The sequence below is a fragment of the Vicugna pacos genome, chromosome 16, assembly GCF_048564905.1.
Source record: "Vicugna pacos chromosome 16, VicPac4, whole genome shotgun sequence".
Classification (NCBI taxonomy): domain Eukaryota; kingdom Metazoa; phylum Chordata; class Mammalia; order Artiodactyla; family Camelidae; genus Vicugna; species Vicugna pacos.
Genome location: NC_133002.1, coordinates 12,193,396 through 12,206,083, shown reverse-complemented (window position 1 = coordinate 12,206,083; position 12,688 = coordinate 12,193,396). Strand labels below are relative to the sequence as shown.

The window sequence follows — 12,688 nt, the reverse complement described above, 5'->3', positions numbered from 1 at the left end:
CTTAAGGGTCCTTCTCAGATACAAAAGCAAGGAGATTGTGACACCTGCTACAACACAATGAACCTTGAGAACATTAAGCTGCATGAAATAAGGCGGTCACAAAAAGAGAAGTTCCACATATAGCTAGAGTGACCGAATCCCTAGAGAATATAAGGGGTCGGAGGAGCTTCCAGGGGCCGGGGGAGGAGGGTTGGGGAGTTCGTGTTTAGTGGGGATAGAGTTTCAGTTGCACAAGATGACAAAAGTTCTGGAGACTGGTTGCAGGACGTGAATGTACTTCACCGTGCACTTAAAAATGGTTAAGATGGATGGGGGGAAGGTACAGCTCAGTAGAGAACAAGTGTAGCAGGCACGAGGTCCTGGGTTCAATTCCTAGTACATCCATTAAATAAATAAGTAAACTTAATGACTTACCCCATCACCCCAAAAAACACAACAGAACAAAACAAAAACACAGTTAAGATGGTCAATTCTATGTTATGTGTATTTCAGCACCATTTGAAAAGAACTAAAACAGAAAGCCACGCCCCGCAGCACTTCTGCATGGTGGGAAGGACCGAAGGGCCGGCGGTGTTGAAGGGGGTCCCAGCTCTGTGATTCCTCAGGGCACTGGCCTCACAGGGATGGCACTCGCTGGAGGGGGCCGGTTCCCCAGGGGGATGTGAGGGAAGATGTGAGGATGCCAGATGGCCGGGCTGAGGAGGGGCAGGTACCACGACGAGGCGGAGGAGGAGTGGCCTGGCTGCTCACCCTGACGCCGCACACCCCGCACTCGGCCATGGAGCCGGCCAGGCGGCAGCGGGCGCTGACCCTCCTCCCCGTGGGCCTCGCCCTCACCTGCTCCCTCACGGCCGTGGGCAGCAGCTACTGGTGTGAGGGGACCCGGCGGGTGGCAAAGCCGCTGTGCCAGGACCGTCCGGGGGCGCTGCACTGCATCCATTACAGCCCGGGCAGCGCGGACAACGGGAGCCAGGCTGTGCAGTACATCTGGGAGATGGGGGACGACAAGTTCATCCAGCGGAGGTTCCACGTGGGGCTCTGGCATTCGTGCGAGGAGCGCCTCGGCAGCCCAGGTGAGCACGGCCAGCACAGCCTACCCCGGGTGACAGGTGCAGGCCGCTGGCCAGGAGCAGACGCTTGAAACCCAGCTCTGCCACTGACTGCCTGTGTGTCCTCCAACCAGTCTCTCCACCTCTCCGAGCCTCAGTTTTCTCATCTATAAAATAGGAACAAGGGCAGTCAGGACTCATCTCTAGAATTATTATAAAGATGAAATGACCGGCTTCACATAAATCACTTGCAGCAGCACCTGACACTCTAAGGGTTTGTTAAACATTCGCTTTTACGGTCTGCTAGTGTCATTCAACTCCTGGAGAATTTAAGTGCCCCACTCTACTCTAAGCTGCATCCTTGCATTTTTAAGAGGTCTTGGAACAGAAGAGAAGTTTCACTTAGAAAACAAACTCTTATCATCACTGGTGGGAAGGGAACGCCCTTTATGGAGCACCCACCAGACGTAAAACCATGAACAAGTTAGACTTTGATTCTAGGCGACCTTTGAAATAATCTAGCAAAGTAAGTCTTTTTCCCTCAACTCGCAGATGAGAAAACTGAGGCTCAGAGCGTTTCAAGTTCCCTCCTCCACTGTATTACTCAGCCCTGGTGCACCATCTTTTGACCTGTGGGCTTGACAGGGTGGTGGTGAAGGAAATGTTGAAGGAAAAGGAGAGAGAAGAGGGAAGGGAAAGGTCAAAGGAGAGTGTTTTTACCTCGTGAGGAACGGAGGAGGGAGGAGCTGGACTCCTCAGTGCTCGGCAGCCTGGTTGCAAAGCCAAGCCCACACGTGGGGCAGGATGGTCTCCCCTTCATGCTGGGAAAGCACATCCCCAAGGTGGACAGGAGAGACCCCCCCATCATCCCTATCCTGACCTCAGGCTTGTTACTTTACATTCTTATACAGTGTTTTACTTTTCCTAGAGTTTCTCACTGCCTTTTCTTTTCTCATACTCGTAGCATTAGTGGTTTATTCCTGAGGTCTAAGTAAAAGGCAACAAGAAGGAACTGTCTGAGATGCTGTGTGCCCCTCCCCATCCCTGCCCCCATGGTCACTGCAGACAGCGGCACCAGGCCTCACCCTCCACGAGTCCAGGCCAGTGCCCTGGTCTCTGCGTTAAGTGTGGCGAGGACACTGCTACAGAGCTACAGAGCCCTGTCGTTAAGGACTCCAGCCTGGGGAGGTTGCTCCTGGACCCTGAACAAGCCCAGGAGAGGGACTTCAGGGTGTCCGGCCACCCCCAGTTCTGCTGCCCCCTGAGGCCTCCTGGATACGTTCCTTCTGAATCAGCTCCACTTCCATCCCCCCATAAGCTGACCCTTCCAGGGAGCCCCTACCTGGAGGACTATTTCAGGAATCCTCCTGATTCCCCAGAATAGATCTGCTCTTTCTTGTTTTTCAGTAGAGGGGTGGTAATTAGTTTTATTTATTCTTATTCATTTTTCAACGGAGGCACTGGGGATTGATCCCAGGACCTCATGAATGCTAAGCATGTGCTCTACCGCTGAGCTATACCCTCCCCTCCCTGCACCTTCTTCTTGATGCCTGAAATGCCTTTGAAGAGAGAAAGCTCCCTCCCAAAATGAAGATTTGAAACAAAAATGCCTGGTTGTGGCAGTGCTTCAACTGAATGTTCTTTTCCTTGCATGGGGGAATTAGCCAACAAAATGTGCTGAGTTCCGATTCTAGGCTGTTCAAGGACAGAGAGGCCTGGACACCCTGTAGTGGGTGGGGGGTTGGGGAGAATAAGCAGACAGGGTGCCAGACTCAGTCCCCAAGACTCAGACACGGTTCCCCAGGCTGGTTTGATGCGCTGCTTGGCTGGTGAACCTCTGTCGAGCTATGTAACACCCGCCTGTTCTAGCTTCATGGGATTTATAAAGATTTTTCCTTTTAATCCTGCTGGCTTTATTCAAAAGGAACATCATTTCTGAGGATTCATATTAATCAAGGGGTCACTATGGTCTGACCCTTCGCCCAGGCTAAACTCAGCCTTCTAAGCTATTGTGAATTCTCTTAATCTCCTTGGCTGGACTCCATTCTCGCTTTGCCCTGCTCCTGGCTCTGTACCTGGCCTCCTCTTGACTCCTGTGAGTTGAGACGGCCCTCTGCGGAAGACCAGATAGACCCTCAGTCCTCCGGGCATTACGTAGAAAGAGAGCAGGGTGGTGACGTAGAAAAATGTACTGGTCTCGGGTGAGAAAACCCAGTTTCAATTCCTGACTCTACCAAGCTCTTTGAACCTGGCCTTCAAATCTGTGAACTCCGGATAGCTGTACTTGCCTTTATCAATCATTAGGCACACCAAGACATGAGAGGCAGTTTGCAAAATACTTGCATAACTTTCTCACTGGAGGACTTTGGTGATACGCATTTTGCAGATGAAGAAAGCGAGGCTCAGAGAAGTTACTTAACCTCCTATGATTCCTGACTGTGGCTGAACCAGCGTAGAAGCCAGTCCTGTTGGATTTAAATGCCACCTTCTGTCCATGATGTCCCCCTGCTATTCTCAGGGTTCTAGTGAGGACCAGATGAGATGTAAACAAAGGGCTACATTAGCCCTAACTTGCCCAGAGTGAATGTTGTGATGCCCCCAAGGCTGTGGGGACCTCACTGGTAGAACTGGGGGGACAAAGGCGAATGTTTGCTATTGTGACCATAATACTGCTAACGACCAGGGAAAAAAAAAGCACAACCTAATAGTTGAGAATTATGTTTTATTTGGGGGCATTCCTGAGGACTTCAAGCCAGGAGGCAACCTCTCAGACAGCTCTGAGGGACTGTTCCAAAGAGGTACGGGAGGAGCCAGGATATATAGGAGCTCTTACCAAAAAACCAGGTAGCTGAACATCGAAAGATTACTGCTAATGAAAGAAAAACCCGGCATCTCAAGTTGACTTAGTGTTTTTCTATGGGCAAGGAAGATGCAAGAGTCTCGGCTTAATGAAATTATTCCTTTGATATACAACTTAACCATCTAGGGCCAGTGTCCTGTTTTCCACAGCATCCTTTGTGTACTGATCCGGCAGGTAGCAGTCTCTGTCCACACCCCTGCTGCTGCCGAAATCAGAGAATCAACCAGGAGTAATGTCCTGCTGCATCCATCAATCCAAAGCTGAGCTAAGTTAGAGGCTGCAGAGGCCACCGTGGCTGTGGATTAGCAGACAGCTCCCTGGTTCCATTGCCCTCAGCCCAGGGGCTGCAAACACTCCTTCAGGCCACTTGTGGACAGTTAACGTGACAGATGACTCCTCGCTTCACGTCCAAGCCAGGAAGCATCCCAGCAGAGCAGCTCAACCAAACAGCTGTGTCATAAACCCAAACTTTATTCCTCTCCATCCATAGCGCAGCAGAGGGGCAACGAAGAAGTGGGAAGGAATGAGGCCCAAGGGCACTCCGAGGTGGAGCCTGGCAAGCAGTAAGGTTTATGATCTTTGGGCAGGTAGCGCCTAAAGCATCTGTTTGCACAGATGGTCCTTCCCAGGAGAGCTTGATGAGGCAGAAGGTGAACGCTGGCTCGCGCTCAGGAAGCAAAAAGATGGGCTCTGTGTTGAGAAGTCAGCTGGACGGAGGGAGGACGTAAAAGAAGAAGAGAAGTTTAGACTTGAGACTGGAGGACATGGGGAGCCATTATAAGTTCTTGAATAGGAAAGTTACCTGGAATTTTTCTCTCCTATAAAAGGAATATATTTTCTAAAGTCTAAAGATGCTCCCCAAAGTTACTTCTCTGCCTGAAAATGTCCAGAAAAGGTGGTTGACACAATCCTGGCCTTCAGGGTACTTGCAGTCTAGTAATAAATGATGATGTATGCTCACCATATGCAAAAAGCCCCCAACAGAACTTATTTTACTGCAATAAGGTTTAAGCGCATATCAACTGTGAGAGAAACTTTCCTAGCCCATTTAATCTTCAAAGCAAGGCTATTATGAGGACCACTGAACCAACTTTAGAGATAGGAAAGCCACTCCTTTGAAAAGCCGATGATGGATGCTCCTAACTTTCGCCTCTTGGTCCATTTTAGCTCCCTCCGGCCCAGCCTGGGAGCAGCAGGCTGTGTCTCCCTTGGTAGCTCCCCTGCAGCCGACTGGGTTGCATCAAATCAGTGATGGGCCAGGACCCTGCAGACCCAGCTTTAATCCTGAAGCTGCCTCTACCTGGGTTTTCTATACTATTCTCCCCACTCAGAGGTCCTTGGACCCACTCCTCTAAACTGTGCAGGGTGGGGAGTGCTCTAGCTCTGTAGTAGAGCGTGTGCTTAGCGTGCACAAGGTTGTGGGTTCAATCCCCAGGACTGCCATTAAAACAAACAAACAAACAAACAAAAAAACAAACCTAATTATCTCCCCCACCAAAAAAATAAATACATAAAAATTTTTTAAAAAGTGTTCAGAGCAGAATCCAGCGATTTCCCAGACTCTTCCCACTTTCTAGTCTATGGTTCAATTTGGGGCTGAAGTGTTAAATGGACACCCACCTGGGACGGGATCCCAGAGGGCGATTTGCTATGGTCTCAACCCTCCATCTCTCACTCAACCCTAAACCAGAATTTGCTCGCAACCGTACACTAAGTAGATATTCATGGACTTAGCTCTTTCAAAGGGACCACACATCGAAGGTAGCAACACAAGCTTTTCCAGACAATACGTGCATCACGACAGACGATGCGGGCCAAGCCCACCCCTGGCAGCACAGCATAAACCTGGTGGTGGGTTCTACCCAGTACCCGGCGCACACACAATAACTACTCCTTTCCTTTCACACTCCAGAGAGCAGGATGGAGCACAAGTACCTGGCAGCAGAGATCGTTCTGAATCTGCTCCAATGCATTTTTTAAAAAAATCATTACAAACGTTGTTACAGAGCTAATTATTTGAGATTCACATCCTAATGGACACGGTTTGGGAAGCTGAGTTCCCCTAGTCTAAGGCTGGCAGTGTCAGTCCAGACAGGCTAGGTTATGCTGCAGCAACACACAACCCCCAGCCCCCAGAGGTGTAAACCAGCACGTTCACTTCTAGCCCATACGGGGCTGGAAACACCGTTTGCCCCTAATGGTCAAGGTTAACCCTACTTAGGATCCTCTTCTCTTTTTCTCCTAGGTGAAAAGTGTAGGAGTTTCCAGAGTGTAATACCAGCTGAAGAACGAGGTAAATATCTCCCTCACGTTCTGTCCACCAGCCATCCTTGCAACTTGGACAATTTTTCTTATTCTGGTTGGGCTGGCGGAAAAGATGAAAGAGATTTTTCTAGTTTTCTCATGAAGTCGAGTCCAAAAGCCAGAGCCACTGGCTGCCTTCACGTGCCCTGTAGTCAGGAACGCCAGAAACTGAGAAACAACCCACTTTGCACCACCTGACTGGTAGTGCCCGCAGCTTTCCATGGTGTAAATGCTCCCGCCATGGCCAACTTCAAGCAGTCCGTGAGAGGTGAACACAGAGTAGGAAAAAGATGAGTGGTAGCTCGTTACTGCCTGCAGCAGCTTTTCTTCTCTGTAACACTCATTAAATGTGTACTTACTTTCGTAATATGTTTTCCCACCTGGAATGTAGCTTTTGTGATGGCATGGACAACGTCCGTTTCATTCACTGCCGAGTCCTCAGTACCACACCGCCTTAGACGAGGCCTTTTGCAAATATTAGTTTCTCTCCCTGCCCTCTTTTATTCAATCCCTTCCACAACCAACACATTTCCTTGAAGCTGTAGTTGGGGTCCCATCCAAATGGTAACTATAATAGGCCCACGAGAAAAAATGGGGGTTTGGAGTCACGAATCAGGGCTCTTAAACTCTCAGATTCCTCTCCCCACCCCCAGCCCCTGGTTAAATCTATCTTCTCCTTTAAAAGACAATATCTTCTGGAGGAATAAAAACAACACATTAAAAATCTTTATTTATTTATTTTTTGATGGTGGTATTGGGGATTGAACCCAGGACCTCGTGCATGCTAAGCATGTGACCTACCACTGAGCTATACCTTCCCCACCTTTTGAACTAGGAAATGAAGACCCCTGTATCCCTCAGTTCCTTACATCAAAGTTTTGCTTAGTTGTTTTTTTTTCCCTCCCAGTTAACGACAATCTTTTCCAACTTTTCTTTTCATTGCCAACTATCCAAGACTCAGCAAAGCTATCTGTGGACTTTCACTCCGTGGTATTTGTCTTATATTTTTTTCCTCTACTCAAAGGATTGAATGTCCTAGTACTTCTGAATTCTCAGTTCCCAGCATCTGTCCCCCCTGCATTTTGCAGGTGTTCTGTGGCTGTCCATCGGGGCTGAGGTCCTGAACATCCTTCTGACGTTGACGAGCGCCGTCCTCCTGGGCTCCAGAGGGAGTTATCACAGCTCGGGGCTCCACTGGCTCAAGGTGGACGCCTCTGTAGCCATCCTCATGGTGCTTGCAGGTACTCTCCAAGAACATCATCGGAAAGGCTAGATTCCCCCCAGCCCACCCCAGAGGGAATGGCAAAACTCCAGGCTGGCTCTTCCTGCCCGTGGCCAGTTCAGCGGGACCGCTGGGCTGCTGGAGAAGCTACTGAATTAATCCCATTGCCGGAGGCAGTGGGTGACTGAAGAAAAGAAAGGGCACAGACACAAATGGAGAATAAAATTCCTCAGTATGGCTTGATCACAGCCCTGGGAAGGGAGTCTACAGGCTGTAAGAACAGAAATTGCCTGATTTAGTCCAGCGGTTAGGCACGAGTCTGTAGGGGAATCCTGCCTGGGTCTGGTCTCTACCACTTAACGGCTGTGTGACCCTGGGCGAGTAACTTAACTTCTCTTAACTAGCTATCTCAAAAGGCTACGGTGATGACTAAGAATGCACACAGTGTACAGTGAGCACTCAAAAACCCGGTAGCTCATTAAAAATTATTATCTGAGCTTGGGGAAAACATCCCATATGAATAAAGAATTTTCCTTTTTGGTCTTACTTCTGTATTCTCCCAGCAACTTAAAAAAATTGGGGGGGTATTTATTTATTTATTTAATGGAGGTACTGGGGATTGAACCCAGGAACTTGTGCATGCTAAGCAGGCACTCTGCCATTGAGCTATACCCTCCCCCCTCCAAGCAACTTTCAGAACAGCTTAATTTGGTCTCCTAAGTGGGTTTTTCCACCACGGAAAGCACCCTGCACAAATAGCTTCCTCCATTTCTCCGGCTGGACACACAAAGCTCTGTTGAGTTAACAGTGCACCGGTCTAGTTTGTAGATCCCTGGTGGGCTGGACAGGTGTGACGCATCTTTCCCAGGTCTTCTCTTCTTATCAGTGAATAAGATGATAAAATCCAATTTCCAGATCTGCAAAGCAAGGAGTCTTGGAGACTCCTCCCCAGACCTGGCCTCCCCCAGGGTCCCCCAGTCAAGAGCAGACCTCTTTATGGATAGCTCTTTAGTTTCAACTGTGTGCATGTGATCTCACGGGGAACGTTTAAGGATTTATAAGAGCAGGTGCAGCAGCACTAGGACTTTAAACTTTCCCATTAATATTTAAATAATGGCCCCACCAGTTAAAACTAATTTCTATTTGGACTCCTGAAACCAATCCCTGGTTGGTCACTGCCTGTCGTTTATTAAATTAAAACGTAGGTGTAATGGGAGTCCCTGAAAAAAAGAAACACGAAACAATAAAACAACTCATATTTAAAAGCAAAACTCAAGGAGACTTCCTTGAACGAAAGGCCCTAATCTATATATAGAAAACTCCGTCCAAATACCCGGAGGACCTGACGCAGTAACCCCAAGTCCAGACACATCCCACTGAAACCACTTAAAAAAATAACAAACCCTCTGGGTTTCCAGGCAAAAAGATCAATTCACTTATGAAGGACAGAAAATTGCACTGGCAACTGACTTATTGCCCTGTGAGTCTAGTGTGGCCGGAACACATGGGGATTTTTAGGCAAAGTTTCTGAGTGTTAGCAAACAATCCACAGTAAAAAGAATAACATGACAGAACACTGTGAAGTGAGGCTCAAACACCCCTCACCTGTTCTGGAAAAAAGAGGGCGTAACGAAGGGACACAGGGGCATGATAAAATGGAAAGAGGTGGTCATGGGAGGGATGACGTGGCCAAGGGGCATATATCACTGCTCAGACTGGTGACTCGAAGAAATTAGTGTCCATGTAAAGCAAGAAGGCTGCTTGGAAGGGCTCAAGGAGGTGCCAGTGGGCTCCCAACCTCCAGCTCACGCAAGGTAGAGAAACCACATTCTGCACCGTGGCTCACAAGCTTTCCCCATGCAGGGCTCCTAGCCATGGTGGCTCACATGATGTACACAACCATTTTTGAAATCACTGTGAACCTTGGACCGGAAGATTGGAAGCCTCAGACGTGGGACTATGGCTGGTCATACTGGTGAGTCGCTGGCCATGGTGCTCAAGTCCTGACGGGCCAACAAGGATGCACACGGGTTTTGCAGGACCGCTGACCTTGGCCAGAGCTCCGCCATCTGCTACGCTTGTGACTTTGGATGAGCTTCCTAATCTTTCTGTAGCCCAGTTTCCTCATCTGTGAAATGATGATACTTGTCTCAGGTGTTCTTATGGGAAGGTAAAGAGATTACGTTTATAAAATTCTTGGTGCAGAGTGAAGTGCTCGAGAAATGAAGAGAGTGTTACTATCTTTTCAAACACAGCTTACTTCAATGAGGGGGCGCCCAGCCCCTGATTGTAATGGAAAGACAGGCCATGACAGAAATCGTCTCTAACAGAAAGACGTGGCCACGTCACACAAGACCACAGGGGTTCTCTTTGATGTGGACGTCCAAGGCATGGCTGTGTCTTTAAAGTGTGTGGACATATACTTACAGTTTCATCATGTGTAACTTCTTGTGTAACACGTTCAGGGCTCACTCTCTCGTCCTGCTGTTCCAGGGTCTGGGGACTGTGCGTATGTCACGGCTGTCCATGAGCTTCATGATTTATTAGGCTTGAATCTTCTTCATCTTCCAAATCAGAGGAAGTTAATTTTTACAAATGTTTCTCTTAACACCGTTCCCTCCACCTGTTTGTCACTTTCGCCGCCTCCCTCTGAACAGGTGCCCTCGGTCCTGAGGTGATGTCACCGGCACTGCACACGGTTGAGCGGAGAGCTGCTCCAGGGCTCAGATGAATGTCAGGGGAGGGGTCAGCAAATGTGGTCAGTTTACACTGAGGTCCTGTTGCTGTGGATGGAAGCAAATCCCAAACATGACAGAAATCGAAAGAATGGTCTCTTTCCAGCTTCGTTTTGATTTTTGTTTCTTATCGTTTTTAATTTCTTAATTTTTAAGAAAAGAAATCTATACACGTAGTTTTAAAAAATCAAATGGTACTAAACATAACAATCGCTCAGCCCCACCTCTCCCTATTCCACTCCTCCAGCCCATCAAGCCCTCCACCTTCCTGCTCAGGTCTGGAATGCAGCTGCCAAGTGGAATTTCCTTCTGCGATTCCCTTGCTTCCTTCTGTCCCAGATTCCCCATCAGTATTCTGCTTAGTTTCCATCTACATTTTGTGGGAGCACATCCTCCAGTAGTTTCCAAAGCAAGGGTTCAACGAGAGGTAAATTATTTCACTCCTTGCATGTCTGGAAATTTATTTGTTTAATGCTGCATCTCGATTGATAGTTTGGTGGAGCATAAAATTCTTTGTTGAAAATAATTTTCCCTTAGAATTTTGAAGACGTGGCTCTGTCTCCTTCTAGAATTGATTGTTTCCTTCAAGAGCCCAATACCATTCTGATTCATGTTCCGTTAGAGGTAATCTGCTGTTTTCTACCCTTTATTTCTGGTGTTCTGAAATGTCCTGATAATGGACCTTGAAGAGGATCTTCTTTACATTCACCTACTTCTTTCATGTGCTTGGTGAGTCCTTCGATCTGAATATTCATGTCCTGGAATTCTGGGAATTTTTCCCTGTATTATTTCTTCGATTATTCCCATTCCTCGGTCTTCTGTTCTCTTTTCAGAGAACGCTTCTTAGATAGACATTGGATCTCCTGGGTTAATTACCTGGATGTGACTACATCCCTTACATCTTCTCTGTCTCTTTTTGGTGTTTCTGAAAATTTTCTACTTGTCTTCTAGCCTTTCTATTGAATTCTTCTTTTGAATTGTATTTGAATTTCCAAGAGATCTTCCTTTTTTTTCTAGTTGTTCCTCTTTCCTATACCCTGATCCTGCTTTACGGAAGCAATATCTTCTCATCTGTCTCTGAAGATACTAATGAAAGAGTTTTGTCGCTGTTTTCTTCTGTTTCTTGTGTTATCTCTTTTGTTTAGATGCTTTTTTCTTCCTTCTGTTTGTTGTTGGGCCTTTCTTCTAGATCTTGGTATCCTTGGTTGTCAAGTCATATTTAAGGATGACTGGGAACTGTGGAGCGGGGTTAGAGCTTACCTCCTGCGCGGCTTTCTGGTAGAAGATTGCTGTGGAGCCATTTATTTCACCCGGGAATTCCACTCCATGAAAACACACACAAATGCCAGTCTGGAGAGGTTCTTTCTCGGCAACCACTCTTCTGGGTTCTGTGAAAATGAAAAGTGGAGACTGCCAACTCAGAATGCAACAGGCTTCCGGAGGATAGAAATGTAAAAAGAGCAATACCCCAGTGCCGGTGTCCTGGATCAGCGGCCACAACAACAGAAAGTAACACATACGTTAGCAGATACTATGCTGAGAGAGTCCCACACATTAACTCATTGAGTTCCTCACAACCACCGAGGGTGCAGCACCACTGTTCCTGTTTTGCAGATGAGGAAACTGATGCAGAAAGGTGAGGTCACGGGCTCAAGGTCGCACAACTAGTGAGGGATGGTGCAAACCCACAGAGCATACTCAGCGCAGCGACTCCAGGATCCAGCCTCTTAACTGTCAGCACAACCCCTCCAACAACACATGGGCTGATCTCTGAGATTTGCAATCCAAAATCCGTGTCCAAATTGGGTAGAACCAGGAGCTGACTTTTCACCAGACTGACTCCCAGCAGGAAGCCCTGGAGTCATAGCCCTGCACTGTCTCCTAATTGTGCCTTTTGTTGACAGCCTCGCGTGGGGTTCTTTCGCCCTCTGTATGGCTGTGTCAGGCATGGCCACGAGCAGATACACCGCAGCCCGCCTGGAAGTCGCAGAGAAGAAAAGTGTACAGAGGGGCAGTCAGCCCTCTCAGCGTGACTTCCAGGAACCCAAGTCTTCGAAAAGTGTTTGGGAAACAGAAGCTGCTCCCAGACCCGCTGGGCATGCTGTCATCAGTGTATCTGAGCACCTGCCTTCAGATGCCCCAGGCAAGGTGTCCATGTGCTAGCCAGTGCTCAAAGCTGCCAGATCTGCAGAAGCAGGCAAGCTAGGCACCATGTCCACAATGAATATCTCTGGGGTGAGCTTCACAAGGCTGTAGTCCAGGTAAATCTTCCACCTGCCATCTCACTCATCACTAAACACCTTTGGCTTCATCTTCTGATTCTTTTTAAATTGCCAGTACCTTTAAGTGAGATAGCATTTACAGAAGATATCAACCAATGACACTGTAGTATAAATGAGCATCTCAAGCTTTCCTGACACTTTAACAAGGGTGACAAAAAAAAGGGAGCGTGTGAGTGCCAAGGATAAGAGAAACTGAAGAAAGAGGAAAATGAGTCTTTGACTACAAAGGATGTAAA

The 12,688-nt window shown here is 47.9% G+C and overlaps 1 protein-coding gene across 1 annotated transcript; it reads left to right on the top strand.

Moving 5' to 3' along the window:
• The first annotated feature begins 778 nt into the window (after positions 1-778).
• LOC140686463 (germ cell-specific gene 1-like protein 2) lies at positions 779-12,333 on the top strand. Its single transcript, XM_072940712.1, has 5 exons — positions 779-1,073; positions 6,155-6,202; positions 7,302-7,454; positions 9,299-9,410; positions 12,075-12,333. Exons 1-5 carry the CDS (start codon positions 779-781, stop codon positions 12,331-12,333), a joined length of 867 nt encoding a protein of 288 aa, XP_072796813.1.
• Positions 12,334-12,688: the final 355 nt, after the last annotated feature.